Source organism: Drosophila simulans, chromosome 3R (assembly GCF_016746395.2).
Source record: "Drosophila simulans strain w501 chromosome 3R, Prin_Dsim_3.1, whole genome shotgun sequence".
In the NCBI taxonomy this organism is placed as follows: Eukaryota; Metazoa; Arthropoda; class Insecta; order Diptera; family Drosophilidae; genus Drosophila; species Drosophila simulans.
The window spans coordinates 235,831-258,645 of record NC_052523.2 but is presented as its reverse complement, the minus strand read 5'-3'; the positions used below and the strand labels follow the sequence as shown (position 1 = coordinate 258,645).

General features: G+C 36.6%; 1 protein-coding gene and 2 long non-coding RNA genes across 3 annotated transcripts; 2 read left to right on the top strand and 1 right to left on the bottom strand.

Annotated features, from left to right (window-relative positions):
• The first annotated feature begins 6,698 nt into the window (after positions 1 to 6,698).
• Positions 6,699 to 8,081, top strand: LOC120285089. The gene is made up of 2 exons (XR_005544391.2): positions 6,699 to 7,659; positions 7,724 to 8,081. It is a non-coding gene; the product is annotated as an uncharacterized LOC120285089 (long non-coding RNA).
• Positions 8,082 to 17,319: 9,238 nt separating this feature from the next.
• LOC120285024 lies at positions 17,320 to 18,156 on the bottom strand. The gene is made up of 2 exons (XR_005544254.2): positions 17,796 to 18,156; positions 17,320 to 17,507 (listed from the first exon to the last, which is right to left on the bottom strand). It is a non-coding gene; the product is annotated as an uncharacterized LOC120285024 (long non-coding RNA).
• A 407-nt stretch (positions 18,157 to 18,563) lies between these two features.
• On the top strand, positions 18,564 to 19,161 carry LOC120285018 (ribonuclease kappa). Its single transcript, XM_044923175.1, is given in 4 exon segments — positions 18,564 to 18,726; positions 18,729 to 18,778; positions 18,845 to 18,964; positions 19,030 to 19,161. Coding segments are annotated over 4 exon segments (285 nt in total). The 5' UTR covers positions 18,564 to 18,710; the 3' UTR covers positions 19,129 to 19,161.
• Positions 19,162 to 22,815: the final 3,654 nt, after the last annotated feature.

Genomic DNA, 22,815 nt, shown 5'->3' with positions numbered 1-22,815 from the left:
ATTCGTGTTGTACGGGGATGTTGACCGAAAATTTTCGTTCGGTTCAGAGTTATTTTGATTTTGTTCGTGATTAATTTTGGCGGGTTGGACCTGTTGTTGCCCTTCATTAATGAACCCATTATTTTGATATGGATTGTACTGATTTTGCTCATAATACTGTTGTTCGTAATAATTAGGTTGGACTTGTTCGAATTCATGCGCGTCTTGGAATCTCATTTCGTCAATAGACATTTTAGTTTGTTCACTGTCCGATGAGCTTAGTCGTTTAGTAATCGGGAAGTTAGTATTTTTAAATGTAGAGGGTTGTTGCAATTGAGGGTATGTATTTCCTCTTAAATGTGTTGTTTGAGGATTTTGGGCTTTGTTCGGATGTTGTTGGAAAGGATTTTTTTTAATAATGGGTGTTTATGTATTGGTTGGGTATGAAATAATAAGGTGCGTGCACATTGGTGGGTTGTTAATCATCTGCTGTGTATAGCTAGGTCTAAATGGTTGCGTGTATTGACAAAATTAGGTTGGAAGGGTTGGAAATATTGTAGGTAACTTTGTCGATATTGAGTTTGAACATTTGTATTGAATTTATGTGATTTCGAATTCTGATTAGAATTTGAGTTTTTATTACGGTACTCTGGGTTTTTATTAAATTCAAAATAAATGTGTTCTTCATAAATTCCCTCATTTTGTGCAATGGTAATTAAAGATCTTAAGTCTGTAATATCGTGATGAGCATTTTAGCTCATAAATAATTAAATTGTATTGGTAGTTTTCTTATCAGTATCTTAATAGAGTCTTTAATAGCCTGAATATAAATAAGAAAATCCGATTGGTTACCTTCCAGGTGTAGTTTTGAAAGTAATAATTGACGGCGTCTTTCAGCTTCTTCGCAGAATGATCTTATGTTTCCTCTGTAACGGTGTCTCCCTAAAGTTCTCCAGAAGTTTGTAGCTTGAAGTTTGAGGGTAAGCCAATCTTCGATGTTCGGAAGTCCCAAAGATCGAGTAACATGTCCGTCCAAGTTCCTTTCGATGGCTCCCAGTACATTGGTTGGTAGATATCATTGGACATCATTGGTTTGGTAGAGCGAAATTACGTAATCTACTCTGCTGATGAAGGTGTGAAGGGTTTCTGGATCACCCTTGAATGGCAAAATGTCTTTAAGCTGCCGACGGGCTTCGTCAAGGGTGTTGTCGCTCAGCGCAACGATTTGGGGTGCGGTAATAGTTGGTTGAGAAATTTTTATTGTAAAATATATATATATATATAAAATATATATATATAATATATCCGTATTTCACTTCCACTTTTTATTGGATTACCGAATTGGAATTATAATCCAAGTTGAAGAGTTTTCACGAATTTATTTTGGGAAATATTTCGAGCACTGGATTATAAAATTTAACTTATTTTCCACTCAAAGGTTCTTTTTTCGGATAATTTTGTATCTTACGACTGCGCCAGTAAAATTAGTTGTGATATTTTTGAGTCGAACTAATGTCCCGTCAGTTGACTAAGGACAACGCTAAGATCTCTTTTGATCTCAGCTTAAGACTTAAAATCAAATGTAAATTGGATTGAGGAGAAGCCTCAGTATTTTGACAATATTTGATTCTTCAGATTATGAGAAGATTCAAAGAGAGGAGTCAAATCTGCTTAGGTTAGGCTTTAGGATGTTTACAAGAACGGCTCAGTGCCGCTGCCAAAGAATTCCTTATTAGAAACGGATGCTGCGCAGCTGGGATACATTATGGAAATCACTCAAGTGCATTACTGTTTATAGTTCTTTGAAATAATTGAAGTGGCCGGTTTGGACCACCCAAATACGTCACTATATCCATAAGTTATCCATAAGTTAGTAACTCCAAAGCTCTATTTTAGTAGAACTCTAAAATCCACAGTCCATATTTAAAAAGCTCAAGACCGAGGATTGAACGTCAATCAATCCATATCAATTAATTGAGTTCAGATTGAGACCTTCTTAAAAACGGTCGGTGATCTTCAAAATATAATTCATTCAGATATTAAAAATTGTATATTTTTTAACTTATGAATATTGCAAACTCTTCATATGCGCTCACACTTTTGAAAAATATTTTAATATAAAAATATCAATATTGTAAACTTTTATAAATTTGACAAAAATCTGTTTGCCCGCCCACGCCTTAAAAACGCCCAAAAATGCCACGTCCACATTTTTGAAATTTTGTTGGATATTTTTTCATAATTTAATTTGTAAATTTCTATCGATTTGTGTCAAAAAACTTTTTGCCACGCCCACGCTTACGCCTACAAACCGCACAAAACTGCCCCGACCACACTTTATGAAAATTTTTTGGATATTTTTTTAAATTTTGTTAGTCCACCTTTTCATAAACCAAGCACACGCCTGGCCTAATTGACATTAGTCGATATATGGACTAAAAATTTTTGTTTTGGGTCCATAAATATCATCAACCCGTGTTATTCCGTCCAAAGAGCACGCACTTGCAGCGACACAACTAAAGGTCTTAACTTTAAACTTTGAGCCATTTAAGTGTAGTACCTTATCGCGGCACCATATTTGAAAGCTATCTAGATCGTATTGTAAGTCCAAATGGTACCATATTTCTTTAAACTGGAAGCATAATTTAACATCGTCTTCGTACATAAGTACTCTCGTTAATAAATATGGTAAAAATAAGCGGACCAAGAAGGCTCCCTTGTGGGACAACGGATGTGACCCGGGGAATGCAAGATAGGATTTTTTAAAGACGGCCCGTTGCGTCCTGCTATTCAGATAACTTAAAATCCAATTTAGAAGATCAACAGGGAAACCTAATAAATCAAGTGTGCTTACTAGAAGAGAAAGACTAACGGAGTCAGATGCTTTAATAAAGTTAATGTACATGACATCTATTTAAAGATTGTTTTTGAAGCACTGTATTTCACAAGAAGTTAGCTCCAATAGGTTAGTGGTTGTTGATCTTCGTTTCAAAAGACAGTGCTGACATAGTGATATAATTGAACTACAAAAGTGCTGCAAATTAGCAGTAATATAATTTTAAAAAAGCTTATGGATATCCGACACTTTAGAGATTGCTTGTAATTGCTTGCATCCAATTTGTTACCTTTTTAATGGAGAGGAATCACAAAGGATTCCTTCCATATATGGAGGAAGATTCCAAAAATAAGGTTAACAGTTCAGTAGAGTCTTTCACATGGCTTCCGCACAGAATCTGGGCACACAGCCAGGGATTCGGTCGGGACTTGGCGAATAGACAGGCTGAAGTTCGTAAAGCACTGACCATTCATTTAGAGTGGGACAATATATTAAATTCGACTTTGACACCGTTTAAGAGTATGGCTGTTCGCAATTTGGTAACGTGGAATATTTGGTTTGAAAAACTTTGTAAATTTCCTGATCAGTGGTATTTTCAAAAATAGCGAGGAAGGGTAAGAAATTGTTTGGCGAACTGGAACGTACAGTACATTAGTTCTTGTAACACTGGGCATTGAGCACAGTAAAATTTTACCGAGCACTTTAAAATTTAAAAGGTAGACCGGTATTTTTTAAATTTTGTATGAAGGCTGAACTTTTCATTTCTTAGGTGTGTCAAGTCTTTAGTAAACCAAGGAGGCGTATTAGAGATTGACGGAATGTAAATCGGAACGCAATAGCTTAAAAACAAGAGGGAATGCTATATTCGAGCTCCCCGACTATCAGATACCCGTTACTCAGCTAGTGCGAATGCCAACCCGAAATTTCATAATTTTTTTGGGAATCTATTAGATGAGAAAAAATTTAAAAATTGTTAATAAGTGTGCGCTTGACCAGTTTGGCAGCTTTAGAGCGTTAGAGTGGGCGTGGCAAATCGTTTTTCGGTGAAAATTTACACGACTAATAAAAATTATGAATATGTATCAAAACATTTTGCAAAAGTGGGGCGTGCAGTTTTGGGCGGATTATTGGCGTAAGAATGGGTTTTACATTTTTTGGTGGTTTGTGCGCTGCCTCTATGTCTCTAGAAACTGTATGCTTAATCTCAACTTTCAAGCTTTTACGGACAGAACATGGTCATATCGACTTCCTTCTACCTGTATTATACTTATCAACTATATATTATCCCCTTTTAATATGTTTGAAGTTTGCACAAATAAAAGGGGATCCTTAGCAAAGCGAACGGAGTTTTAATAATTATGTATACAAAAATAATTTGTAAGGAATTTATTAATAATCCACGTCGTGTTTTGGCTGGTGGTTGTCAAGGGCATGCCTCTAATTGCTTAAATGTCGTTAGTACAGCAAAAGTCTCATGCAAGGTCGGAGGTGTCTTAATTATGGACAAGTCACGATGCAGTTTATGAAAGTAAGAATGAGTATTTTTGCTTCCTGAAGTCGATTTGCTGGGTTACGTTTTAAGGTGAAGTCCCACCTGGGAAAACGGCTGCGTATACGCGTGTCCGATACCCGGGAGGTCTTTGGGTGCAGAGTAAAGAGGAGGGATCGTCTGGTACGGGGGAACTAAAACAGTCGTGGTTTTGGTTGTTTATGTCAAAACGCCCGAAAGCGTCAGCGCCACGCATCGATTGCAGGCGTCCGCGATAACTCGCTTCTGTTTCTCTATAATTTGGCAAAGACACAAGAATAACAAGATGAGTAATTTTTTGGCACGCGATTTTTTGGCCGTGGCTCTAGAGGTGGCTCCAGGCTCTCTCGAGTTTTTGTTCGAGAGAGAAAGAGCGGACAGCGCTACAGCTAACAGGTCTTTTCTACGCATACAGTGATAGCAGACAACTGCATGTGTGCACACGTATGCTCATGCATTGGCAAATTTGACAAAACATGCCCTTCACCTCAGAAGTTCGTTGAATTTAAATCTATATTATTTTCGATCAAATGGCAACCAAGTAAAAAATCATTGTTTTGTAATGCCCTAACGTTATTATTATTTAAATATTGCTTAGAAATAGTAATAGCCGAATCTATGTACAAAAGATACCAAAATAAATTTCACAAATGACTTTATATTTAAATATTTGTCTATAGAGTATTCGGCTTGCGACGTGTGAAAAATTAATAAGGCAATGATTGTTGAGTGCTTGTGTCCGCACTTCGTGCCTCCAGATATGACTTTTGCAATAAACAGTTTTCATATTTTTATTTATTTTATAAATATTCATTTTCTACTACGTATTATTTTTATGAAATATTTATTTCTCAATGTATTGACTTTTTTTTGGAAAATTTATGTTTTATATTACAGTAGTTATAATAATTTCCTTTGCATTTGCTTTAATTATTAAGAATATTATTAAGTCATTTGACTTAATAATAATTATTCGCTTCAAATATTTATTGTTACTGATCTTGAGTACAATATTACTGCACGCAGGCAGCCAAATTACATGCTAAAGGGAATCTCACAATAAGAGAAAAAAGCTTTTGGTTACCGAGACCAAAAGAGGGAAAACACAGTGCATTGACCTTAATACATACATATTTTCAACAATAATGTAGGTAAATGACCCATTTTTATTATTTAAAATTCAAATTAGATTCAGTGAAATATTTCAATTTGATATTTTTAAAAAGCGCTCAGTTTTGGGTGAAAAAAAGAGCTCCAACTTTATGGTTTTTCTTTTAATTTCTCTTAATCCTTTTGCTTAAAGTTGACTATACGCAGAGCTCCTCGATTTTAGAAATTTTCGCTTATAACCGAACGTAAAGTTCAATTAAAGTCGTTTTTTGCAATAGTAAAGTAGTGAAAAATATGCTCGAAGGTTATATAAATATAGGACATCATTAATTATTAACATAAATATAAATATGTGAACGGCGAATTGAGTACTAAGACTAATTAAGTTATAAAAAATGCATTAAGTTAAAAAGAATTAGGGAGGAAGAGTGGGCGTGGCAAAAAGTTTTTAGTGCAAGTCGATAAAATTACAAGACTAATAAAATTGAGAAAAAATATCAACTCATTTACCAAAAATGTGGGGCGTGGCAGTTTTGTACGGTTTGTGGGCGTGGCAACATGGGTCAACAAACTTGAGTTGCACATTTGTCTCTAGAATCTTTGTGCTTAATCATCTAACTTTTCTAGTTCCTGAGATCTCGACGTTCATAAGGACAGACGGACATGGCTTGATGGACTCGGCTATTGATCCTGATCAAGAATATATATACTTTAAATAGTCGGAAACGCTTCCTTCTGCCTGTTACATACATTTCAACGAATCTAGTATACCATTTTACTCATGAGTAGCAGGTACAAAAATAATGATGGCATCGCAATAGCGAGGGGAGAGCTTGGAGGCTAACGAAGGTAATTTGCATAGATAACACATATAAGGTGCAGCAAAGTTGTACTGTGTCTACAAAGTTAATATGTAAACAAATTACAATACTAGGAATGGCTGGCGGCAGTGTTACAAAACACTAAATATTTTTAGTTCCTATATATTTAAATGATCGCTTAGAAGTTACGAATTTAATTTAGCTTAAATTCGTGTAAGAGTAATGTGAAAATGTGGGTGGCGTAACCGAAGCTAAGCATTACTAGTTGCAACCCGTTTATAAAATCTTCTATTTTAAAGCCCCTGCAACTAAATAATACAATAAAATTATATTTAAAGCTGATACTCATTGGCAAAACAAGTATGTGTTAAATATATTAACTAGAAATACGTAAAAGTGGATATCTGAAATTATAAACCATATGCGTATGAGGTTTTGTGGTATATGATAGCGTACATGTATTCCAGCAGATGGTTTGACATAGAATTTGGTATTGACGTTATAGATATACACAATAAATGGTTTTGTAGAGTTTGTGGTATTTCATTTGAATTTCTTGTCTTGTGAAACTGTAATGCCCTGATATTGAAAAGATAACAACAACGTATAGTGCGCTGAGTATCTTATTTTGTTGATTATACATTGTTGTTTACATGCCGCACAAACAATTGGCACAATTAGTTTTTGACAGTTTTGGGCGGATTTATGGTGTTGTGGCAAAGAGTTTTTTGGCAAATCAATAGAAATTTACAAGACTTATATAATTATGAAGGAATATCCAAAAAAAATACAAATAGAGAGCGTTTGCCTGTTAACCTACCTTCAGTGAATCTAGTATACTATATACTCCACGAATAACGGGTATAAAAATTAGGGACACAGTCTCATGTAATTTAAATGTTGGCTTGGTATTTTGGGATGCTTGGTATGTTTGCTGATATAATTAATTGATTTCTATTGCTTGAGGTATCCCCTAGTGCAAAACAACCCAATTATATAATACGATTATAATATGTTCCGAGATGGTAATTATCATTGATTAAATCAGTGACATAACGAGGCACAAGTGAATCGTAAGTTCAGTGTAGACACCCTATAAATATAATAATACGGCAGTGTGTGCACACTATAATTGCACCCTATTAGCGTAGTTTAAATTCATTTTTGAAACGAGGGTATGCATTTTAGTATAAGAATATCTCGCCAAGATATGAAGCCGTATTTAGATTCAGATTATTCCATTAGTCGCAACTTGCGTCAGAGACATAGAAAAAAGGGAGTTTCTAACGAATACTCACATCATTTAGATTCCGAAAATAAAAAAAAAGGCAGAAAGAAATGTCAAAATGGCGCATATGATGAATACGGAAATATTCGCTCAAACGGTATGGAATTTGTAAGTACAAATCACTTTTTACAAGGTTGAAATTAATAAAACCCGTATATCAGGCGACTGTATGAATCAAGATGTGATGGTTGCTGGTATAATTGCCGAAGTTGTGGCTCTACCAGGTGTGGTCCCCAATGTCGCTCGAATCGAAAGTTTTTTTATGAGGACATTACATATGACGGTAAAGATTTAAATATTCAAAATAAATATATATCAAGATAAAGTTAAGCAAATCACATGTATTATTAAAATATTTGTAACTTAATATAAGTATCCATGAACAGCCAAACGAGCATTAAACTATCATTCAGACGAAACACATCACATATAAAAATTCTCAATTGATTCAGAAAAATACATCATTGTGCTAATTAAAAGGAAATGATTAAAAGAATAAAGTTAACTCTTCTGCAGCTATGATGATTCTTTCTAAAATGTACTTATTCTGGGTGATTTCTCAATTGTAATTCACTTTCATTATTACTAATGTAATGTAATAAGTAAATTTTTGATGGTATAATTATTTATATATTGATGGCGTTGGACCTACAATGGGGCGGTTCGATTCGCGAAATGGTGCGATATTGTCCTCTGCAGAGGACCGTGTGCGAGTGATAGTAGAAAAGTGCTGATAACCTAACACGGAGTTAAGTTCATAAGCAAGGCGTTCAAGAGGTTCCTATAGGAGCTGGGAGCGACACAATCAAACGGCTTCATACAATCCACAGGAGTACCCGACGAAAAGCGCCAATAGTACCGTGAAGAAACTAAGGGAAATGTACAAGCTGGTGCGGTGAAGTATAAAATCTCGCCGTCACCGTGAACTGCAGCCTGGAGCAAACGATATCGTAATGGAGAACGGCAAACACAGATATAAAGGTCGGAACTGGAGCGCATACCCGTATCAGCTCACATACACAGATGTGAATTTTGTGGGAGGCATGTGCACCTACCTGAGATGCAGGCGGTCACAACGCGTTAGTGAAGAAGGGGAGAAACTATACTGGCAGGAAAGTCCGGAACCGGTCTCGGGGTCCCGCAGCCAGCAGAGGTCTCAACAGATGCCCAGGAGTTCAATTACTGTTATTATAATTTTTCTTGTCCTATTAAAATTTTTGTACACTAACCTTTTTTTTTTTAAAATAATCAAGAACCAAAACAAGTAATAAAACCCGCACAAAACCAGTGCCTACATTATACCAAATACATTAGAATAACAAGATGCGTACGGCCATATACATTGGTTTACACTATGATGCAGCCACTATTTCGGGCCGAAATCAATTCTGATCGAAGAAACTAATTTACGTGTTTGGAGTTTTTATAGTTTTTAAAATTGTATTTTTCTTTCTTTCTGCTATTGTCTCAATGACAAGTTTTATTTGTAAGTCTCTGGTATATTCTCGTTCCGAAGATACCATGGAGCTCCAGTAATGATTCTCAGAATCCTAGACTGTGCTCGCTGTATTATGTCTATGTTGCTTCTCGATGCGTTGCCCCATATCTCGGAGCCATAGTCCAGTGGGTTTTAAAACGGAGTTATATAAGAGGACTTTGTACTCCAAGCCTAGTGGAGAGCAAACGTTTATAAACAGTGTAGATCCCTTGCTTTTAGACTGAGGGGCGTCGTCTTGGCCTCTATGTGTTTCCGCCAGGTGAGCCGCTTGTCCAGATGAATACCTAAGTATGTTACGTTATCAGCTTGTGCGATGCGCGTCTGGTTCATTATCAAGGACGGCAGCTTTGTTTGTTTAGGGTAAATGTTACCTGTTTGTACTTTTCTTCATTTACTCGTATGCGCCAATCTGCAAGCCAATGTTCTACACAAGTAGTTGGCGTGCTAGTTGCATCGTAGTTTTTACTGGCATCTGGATCGACTTGTCATCAGCGAATGTGGATATCGTTAAGCTGGTAGTTTGTTGGGATGTCCGCCGTGTATAGGTGTAAGAATTGGGCCCAGAACACTTCCATGAGGCACTCTGGCTTCTATAGTACAATCGCTTGAAGTGCTTGTACTGCATCTGACCGCGAACACTCTTTATATAAGAAAAGAGCTGGGCAGTATTGACGGTGATCAAAGGCAGTGCGAATTTCTGTTGTGATGCGGTTAACCTGTCAATGACTCCATGTTTTTCCCGAACACCAAATTGGTGCTGATGGGATGTGTGTGTGTTTTGAGGTGGGGGCTGATGCATATCAGCAAGACTTTTTCAAATAACTTGGATAGACAAGTAGTAAGCTTATTGCCTGTATGATGATGGCTGTGTTTTCTCTTTCCCAGGCTTAGGATCATAGTTATAATTGGATTTCTTCCACTTTTGAGGGAAGTATCCAATTTTAGTAATTGCGTTGAAGAGCAAGCAGATTCGTAGAACTGCACACATTGGGAGCTCAATGATCATTTTCGGGGTTATTAAGTCGTAGCCAGGCGATTTTCCAGTATTCAGTTGCTCTTAATGACTTTCGTTATCTCCCTGACCGAAATTCTACAGGATCTGTGGTGCTAAGTCAGATGCAGTTAAAGGCGGAGAGTAAATGAGTTAGTGGTTGGATTTGGTTGAAATACTTTTTAAGATGATCAGCGAAGACTCTTGCTCTGTCCGTGTCACTGCGAGACCAGTTTCCGGTAGAGTTACGGAGAGTACACGCAAGTTCCACAACGAGTTCCTTGAGCCTGTGGGGGAGATTCTTGATGTACCTTAGTTGTGCGTCCGCTTCTTCTTTTTTAAACGCTTTGGTAAGTCTGCGAGAAGCTGCTTTTAATTTACTCTTTGCGTTATGTGATCTGCGCTCCTGCCACTCCCTTCGATGTCGTCGTTTTCAAGCACAAGCAGTTCAATACTTGTCTTGTTAAACTTTATACTGCATACATGGTTGTCTTGTGGAGTTGACGCTTTTGCTGCTGCGACAAGTATTGATTCTATATCACCAGCAAACTGATCAATGTCTTGCTTGGTTTCCAGGGGGCTAGAAAAGCCGGTATGGGAACAAACATATTTTTTGTACCTCGGCCCAGTTGGTCAGTTTATTTGATTGTAAGCCTAACGGTCGCTCGATGTGTTGTAGCTGGTTATAAAAGATGAAAGAGCACCGGACAATGATCAGATGAGAGTTCTGGAAATGCCTCAGCTGTAATCATTGATTGGGGTATCCTTATTGTGATGGCAAAGTCAATCAAATCTGGAAGCTTCATAGGATCTAATGGCCATGTAGGCGCTCCCGGGAAACATAGTTAAGTTTGTGTTGCGGTTTGATGATTGAGTTGTACAGCTGTTTTCCTTTAGATTCGCTATCTGAGATCCCCAAAACATGTTCTTGGCATTCCGATCGCCAGCTGCAACAAACCTTTTACCAAACGAGTCAAAAAGTGTTTGTGCATTTTTCCTCAGAGATTGTTAAGCGAGGTGGCAATAGACATCAGCCAGATTGAGAGCACCGTTATGGCATTGGAGTTTTATAGAGGTACATTGTAAGCAGTCTTCTTGCCAATTACCAAGAAAGTGGTGGTTAATTCGCAATCGTATTAGTATCCCAGTGCCTCCATGGGCCTTGCCATCCGGGTGATTCGTAAAGTAAAATTTATATCCTGGTATTTGGAAGGTTTACTTTCGATAAGGTGAGTCTCTGACAGTAGCATAACGTCAATGTTTCTGTTGGCTAAGAACTGAAGAACGCCAATAGCGTTCCAGGTACCTATTATTAATGAGTTATTATCCTGTTTTAGAAGAAACGAGCATGGAATAAGGATGTTTGGTTCCTGATAAGCTCTTGCATAGTTTCTTGCATGAAGGTCATGAAGTCTTCATGGTTTGCTGCATCGAGAGCATAATCGCTTCAACGCCAATTGGTGAATATTATGCTGGACGCTGGAGGTGACTGCTGTCGGTACTTGGATCCCTGATTTTAGTACACTTGCAAAGGAAGAATTTGGCATTGTTCGGTGGCTGGCAGACGAAGGGATGTTAGTTGCAGTCGGTTCCATTACTTTGTGAGTTGTTGGTGTGATACGATCTCAAGCTGAATCCACTCGTTTGTTTAGGCGACTCTTGAGTTCCTTGTAAACAATGCATCCTCGCTAGTTGGCTGTGTGTTTTTCGCCACAGTTGCTGCATAACTTAATTGAACTGTCGTTTTATTCTTAGGATAGTTAACAGTACTGTGGGCATCGCTGCAAACGACGTAGATGCATTTTAGGGTGCAGTACGCTTTGGTGTGGCCATATTCTTGGCAGTTGGTGCATTGCACAGGTTGCCTGCGCTTGTGTGGCTCTTCTACGGTTATTCTTCGGTGCAGTAGATACTGTAGCTTATATATAGGATGTACTTCATTTTTGTTGTTTTTCTGACTCGATGGTTCCAGTTCGACCTTAAAGAGTGGCTGGGGCTCTTTGTTCCTGTTGAATGTTGATCACCGTGTTGGCGTTGAAGTTCTTCTCCTTTAGTCCCGCGATAATTTCGGATGCTGTCACTGATGACTCTATTCCTTTAATGACAACCTGCAATCCTTTGGCACTTTTCAGCTGGTAGGTTTAGTAACTTTTCCCAGCTTCGTCCAGGTACTTGGTCACTGATCGGTGGCTAGACTCATCCTGAGTCTGCACTTTCGTTTCTTGTATGTTACCCTTAGTAAGAGGTATAACATGGAACTTGTTTTATCCAATAATTGCAGCTAGTTTGTTAACCAGCGCACTTGAGGTTCACTCACGATCTCAGTGCGTTCGGGTTCACTTCGTGGAGTCATAAGCATTGGTGAGCAAGACCGCGATCGTTTGCATTCTGCAGGTGCTAGGTCATTGACCGGGTGGATGATTATGCATTAAGTATGTTCCGCTGCAAAGAGAGTCGGCGCTTGTCTTGCTCTTTTTGCCTCTGAGCGCGCAATTCTCGTTGGCTCATTTTAGAACGATCGATTTGTTCGTTGTCTATTTTACATAAATGTACATAAAATGAATAGCAATTTTACATTGCGAAATATTTATGATACTAACTATTTACTTCTCTAAAGAGTTCTTGCTAGAGTTGAATATTCAGCTGACGATCGAAGTGCACTCACGATAAATGCAAAATAATTCAACTGAATCTAATTTGAATGTTAAATAATAAAAATGGATCATTTACATACCTTATTATAGTGTCTTTGGCTAGACCCATGAGCACCGAGAAGACGATTTCTCGAATTTTAAATCTATTTTGGTTTTCTAAAATGCGCAACTTTGTAAAGCGCTACATAAATAGCGTTGTGATATACAAATGCGCTCCATCCAGTGAAATATAAAAGCATTGATAAATAGTACCACTAAATGTTCATTTTTTCAGATCGTGTACGGTTATGAGCCCCGAAATATTATCTTGAGAAACGTAATTCAAATTCAGGATCAAAAGATGCTAACGGATAATGAGCGGACTATACTGAGACAAACTCCGCCGTAACAACTGATGATCTGTCGGTTTGGTGATATTGTGTGGTAGAGAATGAGCCGTTCAGCACTGGAACATCAAGAAAACTGGAGCCTGTCTATAAAGCACCTTTCATTATTATGAAGGTATATTGCCAACGGACAGATATCTAGTAGGAGATATTCCAAACTTTAAACTGAAACAAAGACACTACAAGTCGGTTTAAATGTTTGATAAGATGACGCGCCGGTGCGAACTTCAACCAGATGATCTCGAGGGAGACAGTAATAAATTATGCCAGGACTCTTGCCAGGAAATAGAGATTTTCCAGGACATTCTGACTGCGAACTAATTTCAATAATATATATAATTTATGTTAGCTTACTTATGCTATTATTATGCATTCATAGTTTTTTTTTGTGTCTAATGTTATAAATGCCTTTTTTACTTTTTCTTGCTACCTAATAGACATACTTTTCATCAGGCAGAATGATGTATGAAAAAAATATGTTTATGATGCAGCGACCTGCCGTCCGCTTATCTGGCCAGCTAAAAGATGATTTGCGTAGGCAGGTGGTAGGGTTTCGGATCCAGAAGGTGGTCCGGTGCAGGATCAGGATTGGCTATTAATCTTGATTCGCGAGAAGATATAGACGCGATATAAAAAATAGAATAGGAACGAGGAAATGAATATAAAAAAACTATGTTAAATATTAGTGTTAGTAGGGTATAATTATGTAATAGAAAAGATAATATCGATTGCTTTAATAGCGGCAGAGAGTCAAGATTACAGATAATAGGATAAAGTCTATTATAGTCAGAACATAAAACTCTGTAAGGGTCATGCATTTTATTAAAAGTAGTCTACTGGAATAAGGAGGTAATATTCGGTTTGCATCCCAATTTAGGCGCCGCAAGGCAAAAAGTAAGAAGTTTTTTTGGACCGATTCAATGCGGTCCGAACTGCGTATTGTGGACTCCAAACAGGTGATCCATATTCAAGAATCGGACAGACTAACGAAGTAAAAAAGGTCTAAGTCATGTAAGGATCATTAAATTCCTTAGACCACCTCTTTATAAGACCAAGCACACCCTTGGCCTTATTGACAATAGACGAAATATGGTCAGAAAATTTTAGTTTTGGGTCCAGAAGAACACCAAGATCATCAACTCGTGTTATTCTGTCCAAAGAGCACCCATTTAGAGTGAAGTCGTGCGTATTGGGTTGGCACGACAAAAGGTCATAACTTTACACTTGGAGCCATTTAAGTCTAATATGTTATCACGGCACCAAATTTGAAATCGGTCTAGATCGGATTGTAAGTCCAAATGGCAAGAAGTGTCCTTGTACTGGAGGCATAATTTAACATCGTCTGCGTACATAAGTACACGCGAATGTTTTATTATTAAGGGGAGGTCGTTAATGAATAAGGTAAAAAGAAGCGGACCAAGATGGCTCCCTTGTGGGACACCGGATGTGACTCGGAGAATAGAAGATAACGAATTTTTAAAGAGGACTTGTTGTGTCCTGCCATTCAGATAGCTTGAAATCCAATTTAGAAGATCAACAGGGAAACCTATAAGATCAAGTTTTTTTATTAAAAGGTAATGATTAACAGAGACAAATGCTTTACTAAAATCAGTGTAGATGACATCTGTTTGAAGATTATTTTTGAAACCCTGTATTACGAAAGAAGTTAGCTCCAAGAGGTTAGTGGTTGTAGATCTGCGTTTCATAAAACCGTGTTGACACGGTGATATGATTGATCTACAAAGGTGCTGCAAATGAGGAGTGATAACATTTTTGAAAAGTTTTGGGATAGCCGACAATTTAGAGATTCCTCTGTAATTGGTTACATCCAGTTTGCTACCTTTTTATATGAGGGAATTTTGAAGATTCCACAGATAAGGTAAACAGTTTCAGTAAAGGCTTGCACAAGGCTTCCGCACAGAATCTGAGCACACAGCCAGGGATTCCATCGGGACCTGGCGAATAGACCGGTTTAGCACGCTGAAGATCGTTAAGCAGTGAGCTTTCGTTTATAGTAGGGCAAAATATTAAATTCGACTTAGATACCGCATAAGAGTATGGCTGTTCGAATGAGGTAAAGTTGAATATGTTGTTTGAAAAAACTTGGCGAATAGATCGGCTATTGCCTGATCCGATGTAACCGCAGTGTTTTCAAAAAATAGCGGGGAAGAGTAAGAACTTGTTTTTCGTTTATTGCTAACGAAATTATAAAACTGTTTCGGATCCTGTTCAAACTGGAACTTACAACGGTTTAAATAATTTTTGTAGCACTGAGCATTAGGCACGGTAAAGTTTAACCGAGCGCTTAAATATAAAGCCAGCTATAAAATTGTTTAGCCTCCGAAAATTTGCCTTGCGAAAACAGGGAATTCGCTTTGTTGAATTCTCTGAATTTACTTTTACCGTACCTAAGTCGATTTCCACCTCGAAAGTAGGATGATATTGATCTTCAGGTTGAGTGAGAGGTACTACCCTGGACAGAAATACACTTTCAGGACTTGTTACAAAACATAGATCCAAAAGTCGACCAAGAGAATTTGGAATATAATTAACTTGCAACAGCGATAAGTCGAGCAAGCCGTCAATAAAGTCATGTTGTGCTAAAGGGAGAAGGATATTCGATTGTTTTTCTGGGGACCACATTGTGCCAGGTATATTAAAATCACCTAGAACTACCAATTGGTCCCTGTCAGAAAGTTTATTCAAAATGGACTGGATAGCGGACAGATGATTCTGATATTCTGGGAATTCAGAAGATGGCGGAATATAGGAGCACGTAAAATAAACTGATCTGTCGGAAAAAGACAGCTTTACACATACGAATTTCGAGTTACGGGAATCGTCCAAAAGTAACTCCTCCGACGCGAGGGTAGATCTAACCGCAATTAAGCCACCTCCCCGTCTGGAGGGACGGTCAAACCTATATATAGTGATACCTGGGAAGACTTCGGAGTTAAGTATCTCCGGCTTTAACCAAGTCTCTGTGAGCACTCTAATATGGGATGCAAATGAAAGACTATCACAATACAATTTGATTAATTTGCTACGCAAGCCTCTAACATTTTGATAGGAGATAGTAAGTTTTGTAGTTAGTTTTTTGAAGAGGAAGAAGATGAAGAGGCGGATGGTGCAGTAGTCTGGCCACGTGATCTTAGCTTCTTTTTGATCTTAGCTTCAAACTCTTTTACCACCATACTATCCGGCCAAAAATCACCCGAACATATGGTCGAAAAGAGCTCGTTTGGGACAGTTATCTTGAAAGATGATATGTCCCTAGCGTAAGAGAAGTTAAATTTTTCCACTTTTATATTATCGGCTTTTGTTTTGTCTTGTATATAAGACAATACATCCGACGATGTTTGATCAGGGGAAAGCCGAGAAACAAAAATTTGTTTCTTTAGTGGACCTTTTTTGGGCGGAAGCGATTCTTTTACTCTAGAAGCAACGGGAATAATAAGTCTAATTGAGTAATAAATTTCAGCGCCAGGACTAGCGGTATCTGTTGACGGCGGTAAAGTCTTAACCAATTAGCTAAAAATTCTAATTAAGTCAAAGGAGGTTTCACCCTCCCTACGCTCAGCTACTGGGATGCTTGTAACGTACCCACCGGCGGTATCTGGATCGCCCTCGGGAAGATGGTGGACTAGGATCCTAACCAACTGCTGCGTGCCGATCGTTCGCAAGAAGTCGAAGAGGACAGGCGGGCTCTAGGAAGCGCCAACATAGCCTGGAGACCCCAAATGTGGAGACCGGAGTCCTCTACGCGGAACGAGCGACAAGTGGTGGCGGCCACCGAAAAGGTTTACCACCACGGCGGAGGAAAAGAGCGAGGAACGTACGTGCGTAGGAAACATTAGCTACCCTTTGAGTTCCTAACCGTAGAGGCTGCGGCCAAGATCCACAGCGCCAGTAAAACCCTCCCCGTATCGTGCTACCAGGTCCTCAATGAGGACCTATTATTATCGTGCTAATAGGTCCTCAATGAGGACCTATTATTATCGACTCCAACTCCAACAAATTGATTAAACGTTTTCTTATAAATATAATTTTTTTTTTTTAATTGTAGATTTGTTATCCACGGCCTGTGGGCGGTCCGGCTCCTAAGCGGATGAGATACGAATCTAATGCTGATCTGCCCTCTGTCATCGTAATAGATAGGGGTAATTTTTTTTTATTATTTGCTGCATGAGAACATTTTAAAACTTGCGTTTAATAAAGCAAATAATTCTTTATTTTTACCTTTAAAGTCAAAAAGTCAAATTTTTTCACAGTGTGTAAACAGTTTCTTGGCATATGTACTCGTATATAATATCAATGTGTGCGAGTAAATAGAACGAACGCGATTTTGTGCAAGGGAGACCAATTTTGCTGAACATGCGCTGATAGTTAGGAGTGCGATAGCGATACAATAAAACCCTTTGAAAAAATAAGACAAGACAAGGCAAGCTGAACGAAATTAAAGATTGGCAAAATTTTTTGAGAAGCCAAAGAAGACGCAGTTAAGCTCGTTTCTCGCCCGTAGTGAGATATCAATAGACCATTTTCAAAACTTGGCATTCCAACATATGAGTTTTAGTATTTGATATTCAAATAAAAATTAGTTAAACGATTTTGTTCTATTCAAATTTTATAGATTTTTTTTAAATAAGACAGTTAATCATGATATAAAATCCCCCTTTCGTAAAGTTGTGAATATTAACATACACGTATTTTCTAACATACGTCGTACAAATATGAAAATAAAAATCACAACAATATAAGAATTATTGAGTTGATGAAATCATTTCTGTAAAAGTGTGTATTTTTTTACATCACCGGACACTATATTATCGATAACAATAGAAAGAAGGTCAAGTACATTTTAAACTAGCGGTACTCACTAAAAGTATAGAAGCAAAAAAAGAAGGGTGATGCATTGTTGTTATTCTATTGCGTTTCTGTTCAGTTAATTTTTTAATTTTGAATCGTTAAAAATTTAGCGACTGCTTTAAGGTTCGTATATTGCAAGTAAGTAGCACAAAATGCAACTATTTCAAAATATTTTTATTTGAAGTTTTTTTCAGCGTTTTTTCCGTTTAGTGTCTTCTTCTTATTTATATTATATATATATATCTTCTATATTATTTATTTCTCTATTATTTTAATTGAACATCTTTAAAAAAACGCCATTTCCATAAAAACTGTGAATCAAGTTTTAATGAAACTTTCGGGAAAAATAGTTAATAATTTTATAATAATAATAATAATAATTTGTGACACGGATTTCCCTGTGGTGCGAGTGCATTTGGAAACACGCTTTGCCAAAGAGTGTGTTACCAGGGTAATATGACCCTGTCCATGTATACTTAGATCTTTCTTTTATGAAGAAATCCGCATATGTTCTATTTCCACCGCTCCCAAATCGTCACTAGCTTACCGAAGCTAGTTTGACGAACATATTCTTTTATCGCCTACATCTGTATCAGTATTTTAAATTTATTTGTGCACAGCCACACAGAAAGTTTGGTCACATGATATGTTCACCTGACAAAATCACAGTTTTCATTGAGGAATTCTGACGAATTGTGTTTTCTTAAACTTTGTTCTCTCCTAAAAGTGGTTTAACAAAAATTAAAAAAAATGAAAATCTGTGGTCCAAGCTATCTCTTTGTGGTCTTATTATCTCTGTTTGGGGTATTGTCCAATTGGTGAGTATTCAAGTTCTAACTTCTTCACATTTTCAAAAATTAACCACTTACATATTTATGTTACAGGTTTTAATGGGTCTATTCTTCTACATAAATAGTGTAGCCCTCATTGAGGACTTACCTCTTGAAGAGGAATACCATTCGTTGGAAGATTTTTATGCAGCTGCAAATAGAGCATACAATCAGGTATGTTCTCTATTCACAACATATGTACATACGCCCAATAATGTGAAGTAATTTTTCTTTTTCAGAATGCCTACAACTGCTGGATTGCCGCATGTATCTATGTTTTGACTTTGTTGCTCTCCGCCCAGCAATTTTACATGAATAGCAGAGTAACTGCTAACTAATAATTTGAAATGTAGTTTCCCAACTACTTACAACTAGTATTGAAATTTTTCCTTCGATATATTTGTTAGAGGTGTTTTTCGTTTTAATAAAGTTAAAGTTCAGTTTAAATATTACGGCATGCGTAATGTATTAAGGGGCGTTTGTTTGTGTTCTTTAAGCCTCAAAAAGGCTATTCAATTCATTTTTTAGGCTTAATGTGGTCAATGTGCTGTTATATATTTTAATTTTTAAAAAATTATTTTGATGTATTATAGTAGCGGTAAGTTAAAACTCCTATAGAGCTACAGAGTCATAAAAGCACTTTTATTAAAAAGGTCAATCTTTTTTTGAAAATCTTGAAAAAGCCTAAAAGAAACGATATTTTCTTTCTCCACAGTTTCTAAGGAATTTTAACTACGTAAGGCCTATAAACAGAGGTATTTTAAATGCTTCTTACGGTTCTAATGAAATTCTGTGCGCTTTTGAACATTTCTTGCTTTTTTTTTTTTATTTTTGTAAGGTTTAATGAAGCTGGTTTAATGAAGCTGGAGCTTAATGAGTATTGAAATAATTAAATAATATATCCCCCTTTGGCATGAATAACTTTATGGAGTCTAACCCTTACTAAATCCTCCAAATTGTAAAGGATCATCTCTTCCAAAGGTAAGTGATTTCAGAAATCGCCCTCGGCGAGTTTTGCGTAACGGAACAGTTTCTTTGCGTTTTAAAAGGAGACTAGAAGTTATTAATTATATTTAAATCTGGACGTTGAATGTGCCAGTTCAAGACAGTGACGCCAACAGCCTTTAGAAACCTTAGCTATAATTCAGTCTTTGTGGTAGGCAACATAATTTTCATGCAGGATAAATGATCGCCGATCAGCCTATCTCCAGAACGAAATGCATTTTCGTTTAGGGTCGTTAAATATTGCATTGGGTTCATCGAGCCGGGAGACAGGGACCAGGTCACCGAACCCTTGGTAGCCAACACCATCATGGCTCCCAAGCGAGCCGTATTTTTTTGCCTTTGCGAATTGGCGATCTTACAATAATTGTTTTGTTTTTATACTCTAGAACGACTTTGGCTTGTCTAAATGTTCCTTTGCAATTTTCAACCTTTTAAGCTTATATTCATTATTTTGCATTGCTCCATCGTTTTCGCACTGTTTTTTTTTATCGGTATCAAGCGCAAGCGAGTTTCAAAAGAAGCAGAACATTTCGTTTAAATATGACGGATAGTGTATATCGTCTTTAGTTTGCAATACCTTTTCAATTTATTCGTTTACATTTACTTCGATTTAATGTACTTTATTTTATTTATACACTTCTTATGAAGAGATCTGTCACAGTATGCCTAGTAATGCTTTTTCAATGGTTAATGAAAGTTCTAATACAAAACCGATGGGAAATTATCTTCGGGATACTAAGGCACCATATGGGCTTGCATTGATATCGATATTTGTTTCCAATATGTGCGAATTAGATCGCTACTAATAAAAGCTTTCCATATTCCAACGCTGCAGCATAGCGTTTACATTTATTTAAGCTTCTTTCTCTAAGCACTGAGTTATTGGTTTTGCAATTAAATAGTTTATTCACGTATTTTTATGTATATTTTGTTTGTATTGAACAGCTTGATATTTTACCGTATTAAACAGCTTAAATCTTATTTGGATTTGCTCTGGTTTATTGAATACTGATGACACTTACAAATTAGAAATCAGACATTTTTAGGAACTGATTCCAGGTACATATTGATTATGCTGATTTTAGGTACATTGCATTCTGACAGTTTTAGGATCCCGTTTCCCTATGTCAGTTTCGTGTCCTTGAGTTGCACTTTTTCGCCTATTTTAAAAGACATATTTTTTCCCATGTTTAACTAGTTGATATTAAATGTTTAAGTCTATCAATCAATCGCACTCTTTTTGAGATCAGTAGTGTCTTAGGTTTTTTGAGCTTATAAGCTTTTTTTATACCCAATTTTTAGCAATGAAAGACGAATTGTGTGTAGGTTTTTCAAACGAATATGATTTTATTGGTTTTAGAGAGCGAGATTCTGCATCGATGCATATATGCGTAGGTAACGAAAACAATTGACAATGAGCGTCTTGATTGCAAAGCGAGGAACAGAACGCCAAGGCAAAGGTGTAGGTGCGAGCAAAGACACTAGAATAACAAGATGCGTAACGCCATACGATTTTTTCGCCGTGGCTCTATAGGTGGCTCCATGCTCTCTCGAATTTTCTTTCACGCTACAGCGAACAGCTCTTTTCTACGCATATAGTGATAGCAGACAACTGTATGTCTGCACACGTGTGCTCATGCATTGTAAATTTGACAAAATATGCCCTTCACCTTAGAATTTAAATCTATATTATTTTTGATCAATTGGCACCATGTGCAGAATTTTTGTTTTTCATTGCCTTAGCGTTACTATTCTTTAAATATAGCTTAGAAATAGTAATAAACCAATCTATGTACATAAAAAATTATAAAAAAAAAATTTTAAATAACTTTATATTAGAATATTCAGCTTGCGATGTGTGAAAAATTAATAAGGCGATGATTTTTGAATGCTTGTGTCCGCACTTCGTGCCTCAAGATATGACTTTTGGAATAAACAGTTTTCATATTTTTATTTATTTTTATAAATTTGTATTTTCCACTACGATTTATTTAATAATAATTTTTTTTCAATGTAATGACTTCTTTTTGGAAAATTTATGTTTTAAATTACAGTAGTTATAATAATTTCCTTTGCATTTGCTTTAATTATTTAGTATATATATTAAGTAATTTGAATTAATTATTTGAATATTGTATGTAAATAATCAATTTTTATTATTTAACATTCAAATTAGATTCAGTTGAATTATTTTGTTATATTCCCATTTGATATTTTTAACAATGCGCAATTTTGGGTGGGAAGAAAAGCTTTCCCTTTAAATTTCTCTTTATCCGTTTGCTTACAATTGATCATACGCAGAGCTCCTCGATTTTCTTGAATGTTCCATATATAACCAAGTTTATATTCAAGTCGTTTTGTTGCATTAGGAAAGTAATGAAAAATAAACTTAAAGGTCATATAGTAAAATAGTTTTTGTTTTGATTCGAAAAAATGATCCGTGTTTGAACTAAGATCAAGGCCGCTTTGCGTTTTTATTGCCGCTTTGCGTTTTATTGATTGAATGTCGGCTTAAGTCTGAATCAAATGGTGTGAGAAAATCTTTGATGAACTGGGTTAGTGCAAAGACACTAGAATAACAAGATGCGTAACGGCCATACATTCGTTTGGCACTATGCAGCCTCTTTTTTGGTGAAGGCCAAATTTGCTCTCTTTCCGCTCGCTTACGGTGAGAGCATAAGAAATCTAAAAATAGAATTTGCTTGCTTGTGTGAGTAAAAACAAGAGAAAAAACGAGAACGCGTATATGTGTGCGTGTTGTGCTAGAAGACGATTTTCGGGCCGAAATCATTTTTGATCGAAGAAACGAATTTATTATTTATATTTGGAGTTGTGGCCAATTTCGTAGCAATATGATGATATAAAATAATAATTAAAAATTCACGCCCTGACTTTTATAATTTTAAAGTTTTTTAAATTCGTTTGTTAAAATCGCCGCTCGAATTAGCTACCGTTTACATTTTTATATTTATGTATTTTTATTTTATTTATATTATGTTATGTTAATTAATTATGTGTCA